Genomic DNA, 12,607 nt, shown 5'->3' with positions numbered 1-12,607 from the left:
ACACTTAATTTTGGTCTGTCCTGCTACTGCAGTTCATTGCATCTGTCTTGGTCTGATCTCCCCACCATCCTGGAAAGATAGAATGAGGTAATGTCTGCAGAAGGGCTTATAAATCCCCCAGCACTGGGCAGTTGAGAAGACCATCTCATAATTTACAATGCTAAGCCTCTTGAGGGCAGAGACTCTGCCATCTCTTGAACCTCCTGCCCCACTGAGTGTCAAAGTAAAGCTTCTGGTTTGTTTATTGGCTGGTTAAGTCAGCCAGGCTGGGAAAGACCCAGAAGGGGCTGTAGGGCTGTGTCCTCCTCAAGGCATTCAGTGCAGTCTGCCCTGTGCCGAGCATGCCAAGCTCACGGACGCATGCCAGCCATTGTAATGTTTGCATGGTGCCCTTTGTGTTGTGCAAAATGGGGGAGAGGGCAAGGGAAGAGGTGGTGCCAAAGCATTTGGGAGCAGAGAGGAGGCAGCAGATGGAGACAGCTCAGCCTGAAGACCATTTCTGTGGATGCTTCTAGAATGAAGCCCAAATTCCTTAGCACTCCATTCAGTTTTCTTTCTCCACACTTCCTGGGGAGACCCATTGCTACAGACACACACAATGGTTCTCCACTCCACATGTCCATCTTCCCATAACCTGATGGACTCCTGTACCCCCTCAAAATACAAACGTTACATTCACTGATGTTCCATGAGGGTAGAGATTGCATCTTGTCCATCCTCACATCTGCTCCATGGCTGTGGATTCAATGCCCATGAACCACCCCCAGAACCCAGCAACAGCAGCTCAGTAGTGAATGTCTGAGGCTCAAAGAGATCAGTGACCATCAGAGGCCCCAGGGGACCTGGGAGGAAATCCAGGGATCTGACTTCTTGCCATCTCTCCTTCCATGATCTCTTGGTGATCTTAACACATGGGGAGTTTCTTCTCCCCAACTGTATTAGGTGGGAAGTTGGTGAAGACCTGCACTTGAGCCAAACAGCCCTCGCCCAGTGAGGGGCATTTCCCCAACCTTCTTGTTCTGGGCAAAGCCTGCAGACTTGGTTCCTCCTGGCACTTTATGCATTTTATGGGGCTCACTAAGCTATCCGTGGTTTACAGCCGGGCTCCTCCGTGCGGCCCTTGGTTTTATTGCATATGTGGTTGCAGAGAGAGCACTTCTGCTAAGAAGCTCACACTGCATTTTGGCAACGGCCCTCTCTCCTCCTGGCCTCCTCCAGCGTCTTCACTGAGAGGCATTTTCTATTTTGAACCGAATTGCAGCCCACCCTGCACCTCCCCCTGCTTGTCTGCAGAGGTTCATGACCTCCTTTAGTCTAAGATGGTGGGTACTCTTGGCTTCTCACCTAAAACAGAGCAGAGAAATTATTTTTGAAGATGGGGAAGATGTCCTACAATGTAATTCTAATCATTTTTTAATACTCTGAAATCACCTCTCCCTCTGCCTCTACCTGCTACTCACTCCCACCATGAAGCCAGACAGGGAAGACCCCAGGACTGGACATCAGGGCAACCAAGGTCTGGTCCAAACTCCATCTCCAGAAGCTCTCTGGCTCAGGTCACTTGCTCCCTTCTCTTTGGAAGGTGGGGCCAACATACCCCTGCCCAGCCTGCACCCTGCTGGGGCATCACAGGAGGAGTGGAGTTGGAGTGACAGCCCCAGGCTGGCATGCCGTTCCTGCTGCTGGGCAGGCTCTTGACCGGGGGCAGGCTCTTGCCTCCCTGAGCCTCCATTCTCACCTGGCCATGAGGGGCCTGTTAGTTCCTCTCAGGGTGGTTAGAAGAAGCAGAGAGCATGGGAAAAGTAATTAGCCTACTCCATTATTCATCAAGAAACTAGAATTAGAGGCCAGAGAAAGGTCATTCTTGCCAGGAAGCCCCCGGCTCCCTCTGTGAGGGGGGGCAGGTCTGGGTGAGGCTACAGCTCAGTCTCAGGGGCACAGCAGGGCTCAAGTCCCTCCCTCAGCCAAGGCTCCAGAGAGTTGGGGTCCCCATAACCTTGCTCCTGTGACCTTCCGTAGATGTGGGAAGAGGCCATCAGTCTGTGCAAGGAGCTGGCTGAACAGTACGAGATGGAGATCTTCGACTACGAGCTGCTCAGCCAGAACCTGGTAAGGCGCCCTGGCCCTGGGGTAGGCTGACTGCCCTGGAGGCTGCTCACGGCCTCCTCTCCCCACAGAGGTTGCAGAGGAGGAGACAGGAGGCCAGGCGGGTTAGGAAAACAGAAGAAGAATGGAGGTGGGGCCTGAGTGAGGCTGGGCCGAGTGTCTCTTCCCGTTGGTTGGATGGAGCGTTAAGTACCTGTGTAGCACTGGGGCATCTGTTGCTGCTGCGAACCTGTTCAACACTGCTACATTTGCAAAAAAAAAAAACACTCCCACAAATCACTAAACCAATTAAATAAAAACACTTATTTGTGCTTTTTGATGAGCAGATAAATCACATTAAAATGCTCCCCAACTGGCTTTTCCCAGAAAAATGTCAAGGCCCAGGACTTGGTGGGGAGTAGAAAATGGAGGAGACAGACTGTCCTGCCTGTGCCGCAGAAGCCAGGACGTGGCGGGGAGTTGGCCTCTGCAGGGAAAAGGCAGAGCGCTCAGCTGCTCCCTGTCCTGTCCACACCCCACAAATTTCCTGGATGCCTGAGTGTCAGGACCTCAGGGCCTCTTCCAGTCCACTGAGACAAGCCAGTCTAAGTGTTTCCATAAAACGATAAAATGAGAGTCTGAATATCAAGAGAGAAATGATAGCTTTTTTTGATGGGAGGGTGCAGGTATGATGAGCTGGTTAAAAATAACTAAGCTGTTAGCTGCTTTAAGACACATAAGATATGTTGCAAATACACACAGGTGCTTGCACTGGGAGACCCTTAATACCTGCCCCAAGGACATATCTGCATAGGTGATTGTGGACATGATAGCACACATGACTTCCAGACATGTGCCTTCATGCACAAACACACACACACACACACACACACACACACACACCTCTGATACACACCCCTACACAGAGCCCTGGGCCCCCAGGCTCCTGTCTAGATCCACATGTCAAGTTGAAATTACCAGTGATTATGAGGCGTGTGTGCGTGTGTGTGTGTGTGTGTGTGAGCACGCGTGCGCGTGTGCACCTGTGGGCATGCAGGCCACATCAGGGTTTCTATAGGGCCAACAGCCATTGTAAGATGCCATGAAGTGTAAGGTAAGATGGTTTTGGAGATGTCAATATATAAGAAATACACACCTCTTGGGGTTAATGAAATACGTCAAGTGCGCATACACAGGAAGACATCTGCATCTAGAGACACTCATCCATTTGTGTACCCTCACAAGCATACACCAAGTGTGGGCAGAGTGTGAGCACGGTCACCATGGTGGGGCCCCGGGAAGTAGCTGCCTGGACACAGTTCCGTACTTCCTGGTTAAATTGAGGTGCCGTTGGTTTAGCTGCAAACTGGAGGGACTTGTGGGATGGTTATGAGGAGATGCAGGTAAATAAATGAGCGAGGTGGAGCACAGGACCTGGCTTGCCGTGCACAGAGCTGTCCTATTAGATTACAGACACAGCCGCAGGTGCGCCATTCTGTGCACCTGGCATGTCGGTCTTGACTGTGGCCTCTTTGGGTGGAAGGTACCTTGGATGCGCATCTGTGATGTCATAGCCTGTGTTTTCTTCTTCCAGATCCAGCAGGCAAAGTTTTATGAGAACATCATGAAAATCCTCAGGCCCAAGCCAGACTACTTTGCTGTCGGCTACTACGGCCAGGGATTCCCCTCCTTTCTGCGGGTGAGTTTGCGGGAAGCTCTGGCTAGGGAAGCAGGATGGTGGCATTTCAGGTGTCTCTTTGTCCTTTGAGGATCCGCTCCTGCTCGGATAGAAGCTCACAGCTCAGAAGCCAAGCTTTCCTCTGCCCCGAGTGCTGCCACCACCCCCAGGAGTCCTCAGCCACTCTTCCTGTCAGAGCCACCAGCATCAGTCACCTGCGGTGTGTCTCTACAGCAACAAGGGCTTCCTGGAGAGGTTGTGAGCTCCCTCTGTTATTGGAAAGAAGAATTCAAAGAGACTGGAGGATGAGAGCTGCCCGGGGGTCCGTACACAGCAGTTCTCAGGAGTTTCAGTCATAGGGTCTTGTTGCTCTTAAAAGTACTGAGAATCCCAAAGAACCTCTGTGTTTTATGTACATGTACCATATGAAAACTAAGAAAAAGATTAAAATAATTAGTAATTTATTTTAAAATAACAATAATAAACCCACTACCTGTTAACATAAATTGTAAATTTTTTTAAGGAAAAATAGCTGTATCTTCCAATTTTAAAAAATAAGGGAAAATAGCAAGATTGCTTTACAATTCTGCAAATCTCCTTGATGTCTGGCTTCAGGCAAGAGCTAGGTCCTCATCTCTTATGGTCACACATCACAGAGCCTCTGAAGACCTCCACCTTCTCCCGCGAGAGAGCAAGGGTGGGAAAGGCGAAGACAGCTTCTAAACTATCGTGAAACGGTTCTGATTTTGTGAGCCTCTGGAAAGGTCCTGGGGACCCTCAGGGTCCCTGGAGCATTGTTTCTGAATCACTGTGTGAGAGGCCTATTCATCCACGATGTGGAGGGATGAGGTCACCTGTCAACTTCCTTCCAGTCCCTGAGTTTATGGTTCTATTCTGGGCACAAGGAGAGCCAAAGGAAAGAGCAGACCTGACCCCTGACCTCACTCGGCCTACAGCACAGTCAAGGAGCTAAGTCACCATGGTTACCAAGGGAGTATGATTACCATGGCAGAGCCACGGGAGTGACGTCATGAGCACCAGATGGCGTAGCCAGGGAGGCTCTCCTGGGTGGAGTGGAGGTGGCTTCCCAAACTGATGTCACCTCAGGGTCCCTGGGCAACCTGTTCAGAACATGTGTTCCTGGGCCCAGGTCCTGTAGGCTCCATCTCAGGGGACTGGGGTGAGGCCTGGGAATCTGGACTTTGTTTTACTTCCTCTCTCCCTGCCCTCCTTCCTCCCTAGGTCCCCTTCCTTTACTCTATTGCTCTTAAAAAATCTGTTTATTTTTTAATTGATACCTTATCATTATACATAAAATCAGAATGCACTCTAGTCCATGCACCCAATATAATTTGGTCCACTTCATTCCCCAGTCCTTCCCCTTTCTCCCCCCCTCCCTCAATCTTGGTCCCCTGTTTCTATTCTACTGCTTTCCCTTCTGTTTTGGCAAGATCCCCCTTTTTAAAATTCCTTTTTTCCCCTCTAATTTCCACACACAAAAGTGAAAACATTCGACCCTTGGCTTTCTGAGTCTGGCTTATTTCACTTAACATAATGTTCTCCAGTTCCATCCATTTACCAGCAAATGGCACAATTTCATTCTTCTTCATGGCTGAGTAGAACTCCATTGTGTATATATATCACATTTTCTTTATCCACTCTCTATTGACGGGCTCCTGGGCTGGTTCCATAACTTAGCTACTGTGGATTGTGCTGCTGGCATGTGTGCATCACTAGAGTATATTGATTTTAGTTCTTTTGGATAAATACCAAGAAGTAGGATAGCTGGGTCACATAGTGGTCCCATTCTTAGTCTTTTGAGGACTCTCCATACTGCTTTCCCAAGTGGTTGTGCTAATTTGCAATCCCACCAACAATGGACAAGTGGACCTTTTCCCCACATCCTCGCCAGCAATTATTGTTATTTGTAGGGAATCTGAACTTTTTAAAAAATATTTTTTTAGATGTATGGACCTTTATTTTATGCATTTACTTATATATAGTGCTGAGAATTGAACTCAGTTCTTCACACATGCTAGGCAAGCGCTCTACCACTGAGCCTCAGCCCCAGCCCCAGAATCTGAACGTGTAAAGGCCTCCTGGGCTCTTCTGATGGTGCCAGGGTTGGAGGTCTGGTGTACAGAGGCCAGAGAGACTTGGGCTTGGACAGAAGGACTCAGGGACCATTAGATGCAGTACAGCTGGCATAGATGCTTTCTAGAACAAGGCTTCTCGGCCTTGGCACTGTTGACATCTTGGGCCCATCCTGCTCAGTCGTGGGGACTGTCCTGTGTGTTGCAGGATGTTTAATGGCATCTCTGGCCTCTGCCCCAGTTCTCAGTCACACTCCTCACCCTCAGCATGACAACCAACAAATGTTTCCAGACGCTGCCAGTGTCCTTTGGGGACAGACACAGGTTGAGGACTGCTGGTCTAGAAGAGGCTGACGTGGCTGAGGAAGGGTAAAGAGAATGTTTTGGGGAGCTCAGGGCCGAAGCCAGGAGAAGAGGTCTTGAACATTTTGTCCCCCCAGGCCCAGCCCACATCACATTAAAGGCAGGAGGGAAACGTTGCACATAAACAGGACAGTGGGTATGATGGGGTGCAACATGAGGAAAAAAGTATTCTGGAAGCTTCACGTGGGATGGTCTGCAGAAGATTCTCTGCGTGCACACTCTTCCTTCCTGGAAGGAGCTCTTTAAAGAATTGGCACACCCTGATAGGGCGGGAATTGAGCTCCTCCCTCCTCTGGTGGGAAACTGAGGGGACAGGGAGCCATCGGAGGCCCCACAGCCCCATGCTCATTTCATAAGCCTTCCAGCCGTGATTGGGCCACATCCTCCACATCAGGAGGCTCTGGGGTCTCTGATGGGTGTCACTTCCTTGCAGAACAAAGTGTTCATCTACCGAGGGAAGGAGTATGAGCGAAGAGAAGACTTCCAGCTGCAACTGATGAGCCAGTTCCCCAACGCGGAGAAGATGAACACAACTTCTGCCCCCGGAGACGACGTGAAAAACGCCCCAGGCCAGTGTATCCTTGGACATTCCAGCCACGGGGCTGGGCATGAGCAGCACTGTGGGCACCTCAGCCCGTAGAGCTCAGAGCTGCTGCCCACCCTGGTGTGCCAGTTTCAGTGTCCAGCATGGGATCCAAAGAGCCCGTCTCAGTACAGCCAGCCCTCCGTGTCCAAGGGTGCTACACCCCTGGATTCAGCCAACCACAGACCAAAAATATTTGAGGGGAAAAAGCACAGTCTGTGCCAAATGTGAACCAATTTTTTTCTTGTCATTATTCCCTTATATAGTATAACAGCTCTTCACCTAGGATTTTCAGTGTATTAGGTACTATAATGACTTAAAAGTATTAGAAGTCATTTAGTAAGGCCTTTAACATGTACAGGAGGATGTGAGACTACTAAGCCATTTTATGTAAGAGATTTGAACATCCTGGGATTTTAGTATCTGCTGGAACCAATCCTCGGGTGTAGGGAGGATGACTGTGCACTCTGAATGCAGCACCCAATGACCCATGCAGTCTCTCCTCAACTGTTCGCTCTCATGAATACTCTGAAGTCCAGATTCTGCCAAGCATCAGACAACGCTAAACTTACTAAGGGGTCCTGTCTTCAGGGAGCTTAGAAGGTAGCAAGTAAAATAAACACCGAGCAACAAAATGCAGGATTAAATATTTATTAATGACAATATGATCCTTGCAGGACACTGTGGGAAGGAGCACAGCTGGTTTCAAGGACTGAAAGGACCCCAAATTGCTGTTACAATAAAACCAAACTCCTAAGCAGGGCTGGAAGTCTGTCCACTCTCTGACCCCTGCTTTTCCCTCTGGCCATACCAGCTCCTTTCTGTTCCTTAAACATGCCCAATTGTCCCCACCTCTAGGCCTTCTCTGGTCCCTTTGCATAAATTGCCCTTCCCCTATTCCTTAGGCAGCTGGCTCCTGCTCACCTGTCAGATCCGAACTTGGCTTCCCTCCTGGAAGAGGCTTTCCTTGGTCACCTTTTCTAAAGTGGCCTTCTCTGGACTCCCCAGGACCATGTTTTCTCACACTGTGTTTGTTTCTCTGGAGAATCGACCTTGATCTGTGTTGGTCACGTGCTTCTTGAAGGCAGGTGAGATGAGGGTAGAAGTCGGCACCAAGAGAATGACTTTTGTTGTGCCCCCTTCCTGCACTGTGGCCCTCGCCCACGAGCCCTGGCACCCAGCCCACTGCCAGGAGAGGTTTGTTGATTAATAGAAAGAAAGAGAAAATGAGAGAAAGCAGAAAGAGAGAGAGGGAGAAGGAAGGAGGGAGCAGGGCAGAACCACTGGCTGCCGAGCACAGAGCAGGGCAGAGGTGACAGTGCGTGAGCAGGATGCAGACCCGCTGTTCCCAGGGCCAGGAGCCACACTGACTCCGGGCAGAAGGCAGGGTTCAGGGCTGGCTGCTGAGCCGGGAGCACCTTGACCCAGCCTGGCTCCCCGGCATTGCGCCCTTTAGCACAGATTAAGTTACAGCCTTTAAAACAGGTTGACAGGTTGCGTGGCTGGGCCCTTCAGTCTGCCAAACCTTAATCCAAATATTTTTCCCTGGGGTGATAAATATTCATCTGTGACCTTTTTATTATGCTTGCCTGCCCTTCATGGCTGCCCTGCCACGGGCATTTGCAGGAAGAGATGCAACTGGTGGTGGCGCCCGCTGGTTGCGGGAGAGGGCGTGGCTGCCGGCGAGACAGGGATTACACCCCGGCCTGCGAGGTGGACATGCTGGTGTGGAACTGCGCATGCTCATTTAACCAGGGCAGGGGAGGGGCAGGTGTTCCTGGGCCAGGTCATCATAGTTGGGACTCTGAGGCCTGAGTCAGTGCCAGGAGCCAGGTAGAAAGGCAAAGGGAGAGGGCTGACATTTGCTAACTGTCCTCTTGGTGAGACAGAATGCTTTATAACCATTATTTCTTTAAACCCCATAAAATGCTGTATGATGGGTGTTAATTTTCCCTCTTTCACAGAGAAGGAATATGTGAGGCAGAGAGAGAAAGTAATTTGCCCATGGTTATAAAGCTGGTTAGAGATGGAGTTGGCATTTGAATCCTGAGATCTGTATGTCTCTAAAACCGTGTTCTGTCACACCATCAGTTTTCGAAAAGCTGATGAATAGAGTGTGCTGACCTCTACTGCGCCCCAGCCCCTTGATACACCCGCCTTCACCTTTCCTCATGACCATCCTGTGAATGGTCAGCAGTGCTCTCTGCATTTAGTGACTAAGAAAGTCAGGGCTCCGGGATCTTTAGCAGCACAAGGTCACGGCGAGGAAGCAGCAGAGCTAGGGATCGAGTCCAGGCCTGCTTTCCACCAGGATCTTGAACTCTTAGCTCTCTTGCCCTCACTTATTAAAAAGTGGCCAAGCAATTTACGGGTCTCATAGTTGGCTCATATTGACACCCAGGTGGCAGAAGATGTTTGAAAGCAAAGGTCTCTGTAGGTCTACAGTTGCCACAATTCCACACATGGATCCCAAGTGGCAGGAATGATGGGCCAGCTCCACCCACATTCCTCTGGAACACCTAAGATGCTGATGTCAGAGGCTTCCTTAGGATGAGCCTGGATCCTCCTGTTGGATCAAGGCCAGTGGCCAAGTTCATTAGACATGGCCTAGAACCTTCTCTAAAAGAAGGGTGGGCAAGCTTGCTGTAGAGGGCCACATGGGGCATGTTTTAATCTTCAAGGGCCATGCCCTCTGTGTCATAAGCCCTGTACCCTGCTGTCTGGCTGGAGAGCAGCCACTGCTGACGCACAGGTAGCTGAGCATGGCTGTGCTCCAATTACACCTTCTCTATGGGCACTGAAATTTTGCACTTGCTCTGCTTTTCACACTTTATTATCATGTCACAAAATACTCTTTTTCCATTAGTGCTTTTAAAATAAAAAATCCATGCTTAGCTTGTGGACCATATAGAAACAGGAGATAAGCTAAATCTGAATCACCATAGTTGGCTAGTTTCTGTCCTAGGCTGATCCAGAGTGACTCCCTCCCAGGGTAGGCTGGTGGCCACAGGGCTTAAGAAAAAAAAAACAAAAATGGTTTTCCTGAGAAATGCTTCCATCAAGAGTGATCCATTTAGGTTCAACGTTGCCCTCTTTCCTTCAATGTGGAAATACTCTCTAGAGGTAAAAACTAGTAAATCCCCAATAAAGTAGCCTAGAGTAAATTTATCAATGAGAGGCAATTGAATCGAACTTGGAATTTGGTTTTAGCCATTTCTTGTGGGTCAAAAAGTCAGAGCCTCTTCCATCAGAAAGCTTTCCCTCTCTGGGAGATGGGGTGGCAGGAGAGGGAGGAAGACGGTAGCTGAGAGCTGATCCTACAGAAAGTACTGACCAATGCCTGGACATCCAAGGAAGGAAAACAGCTTCCAACTAGGGTGAAGTTAGTTTTCGTGGACTTTGGCATTTTACATCTCCCTGAAAGGTTCACGGGGAGGCACAGTAGTAGAGCAAAATATTCCAAGCACAGGGAATAGTAGACTCTGTTGAATATCCAGAGATAATGGTGGAAACCTGGGTTATACCCACACTGATGTAACTCTGAGAGCTAGCAAGAGCTCCTGATCCCTTAGTTGGCAGACATATCAGACCCGGAGATATATTTAAAGTTATGGTTCTCTTTGGGTAGAAAAGAGGGAGGAAAGCACTTGAATATCTAAAAGAAGAGATGAATAAAGAAAAAAAATGGAAAGTAAGGTTGGGATCGGACCAGTGAACCACTGATTTTGTTCATTTCATTTGCCGCATTACCAACTTCAAATGAATGAATACAGATCCAGAATAGTCATGACCATGACCTGGTCCACAGAGTGCCTCTCCAGATCTGTGCCCATGGCAGGCATCACTAATCGAGCTTGGAACTCATTCCCACTAACGCTGAACAAGACTCTTTACAATCCTGGCGCAGGATGTTGGAGTGCACGTTTGCATGTTCTAATGCAATACTTCTCAGCTTTAATGGTGCATATGAATCACCCAAGGATCGTTTAAATCAGATTCTGACTCAATGTCTGAGGTAGGGTCTGAGATCTGCTCTTTCTAACAAGCTCTGATGATGCTATGGGGCTAGCTGAAGGGCCACCTTTGAGTGACAGGTCTAAAGAATTCTGAGCATAGGGTTAAAAGACCCAAGTGCAAACCCACACTCTGTTCTTACAAGTTGTGTGACCTTCAACAAGTTGCCAGACTTCTGTGACCTCAACAGGGATGATTTAGGTTAAATGCCATCAGTGGAATTGGAGATTAAATAAGACCATGAGGAGAGGTACTCTGCAATTGATGGGGAGCTATAAATCCATTAGATGGTGTTATTGTTAATGATAATATAACAATAATAATTATGATACCCACCACTAACCAACTCTGTTGTCAAGAGCAGAGCCCTAAGATAGGGTTGCCAGGTGATAGGCAGCCCTGCTAAGGACCACGGCGACTGCTAACTGGTCACCAGCACCTTGTTAGAGGCCAGCAACATGCAGTTGATCCTTGAAAAATGAGGGCTCCCAGAAGGAATGGCCTGCAAGCTCTCAGCTGAAACTGGTGAATTGAGGACTGTCCCTCTGGTCAGCAGACCTGTTTAAAGTACTTAACTTCAGGGATTCCAGATATCCAGTGTTTCACTGTTCAGCCTGTCCTGGATGAGCATCCACGGTTCAAGAACAAGCCAGTGCCTGACCAGATCATAAAGTAAGACCCAGAGCCCACTGGGAAGAGGAACAGGGGCGGGAACTCAAAAAGGGTGTCCTGCTGAGGTTGTAGCAGGGCAGCCCCAGTGCCCTTCTCCACCTGGCCAATCTGTTCCCCCCTTTCCTCTTGGGAGAAGCCCAATTAACAGGGATGAGACTGGAGTGGATGGGAGGGACAGGGTTGTGGCTAACTCTGCAGCATAGCAAATCCTCAGTGGCATTGTTGAAATCATTGAATTGGACATAGAGAGTTATTTCTCAGGCTGATCCCTGAGTGGCCCCAAGGAACCTGCAGCCAGAATGTGGGCTGCGCAGGTGACAGGAGGGTTGGGGATTGGGGGACATGGTCAGGCAGCTTGGACATACTGAGCACATTCTCCCAAAGGGACCTCTTTTAGCATTGGGTGAGTTTGGCCGTTGACAGTGGGCGTGCTCAGACTATGATAGAGGAACCGGCATGGAGGCAGGTGTCAATCCGTCCCACACTAGATTGCAAGGTCACCGATGAGGCCAAGGGAGACAGTCTGTGCGGCACTAAGCTGTACCCCCACAGCTGCCCAGACCATCCCCCACCTGTGCCCCAGGCCCAGGTACCCAAGAGCATCTGCGTGTCTTAGAGTAAGACTTCCCCTCTGGGTGGAGCCGTCAACAGCAAGGGCTCCTTTGGGAGGGGAAGGGCCTCCTCTGCAGGGGGATGCAGGCCCTGGCGCAGCCTCACACTCGTGCCACAGTAGAGCAGGGGTGGCCAAGAGGATTGGAGCCTCCCTCACCCTCTTAGTCAGGCTCCCATGGACAGGAGACAACAGCTCTCAGCTAGCAGACCATGCCCTGCTGGAAATGATGTTAGAACCTTGCTAGAGAGTCAGAAATGATTTGGGGCATGACTGTAACTCTTGAAGAAATCCTTGGAGGCTACTCCTGGGACACTGGGCACATCCCTCCATGTCTCTAGATCCTTCACTGGGGCCACAGGAAATGACCAGCCTGCCCCATCTGCATTAATGCCAGAATTTCAACTCCATGGCCATTACTCTTGGGGTGCCAGGTTCTTATATGGGCTTAAGACGATTCTGCCCTCTCAGTCTCCCCACCAGGAAAGCCTGTGCAAGGGTCACTGTTA

The 12,607-nt window shown here is 49.7% G+C and overlaps 1 protein-coding gene across 2 annotated transcripts in view; it reads left to right on the top strand.

The window, feature by feature from the left end:
- Positions 1-12,607, top strand: part of Dock2 (dedicator of cytokinesis 2) — a 400,432-nt gene that overhangs the window by 349,867 nt on the left and 37,958 nt on the right. For both annotated transcript variants that reach the window (XM_027938544.3, XM_071611997.1), the window contains exons 39-42: positions 2,020-2,109; positions 3,680-3,784; positions 6,653-6,794; positions 11,407-11,488. In XM_027938544.3, coding sequence (XP_027794345.1) covers positions 2,020-2,109; positions 3,680-3,784; positions 6,653-6,794; positions 11,407-11,488 — 419 coding nt within the window. The remainder of the gene's footprint in view (positions 1-2,019; positions 2,110-3,679; positions 3,785-6,652; positions 6,795-11,406; positions 11,489-12,607) is intronic.

The sequence above is a fragment of the Marmota flaviventris genome, chromosome 5 (genome assembly GCF_047511675.1).
Source record: "Marmota flaviventris isolate mMarFla1 chromosome 5, mMarFla1.hap1, whole genome shotgun sequence".
Lineage (NCBI taxonomy): Eukaryota > Metazoa > Chordata > Mammalia > Rodentia > Sciuridae > Marmota > Marmota flaviventris.
This window is presented reverse-complemented; position numbering and strand designations above follow the sequence as displayed.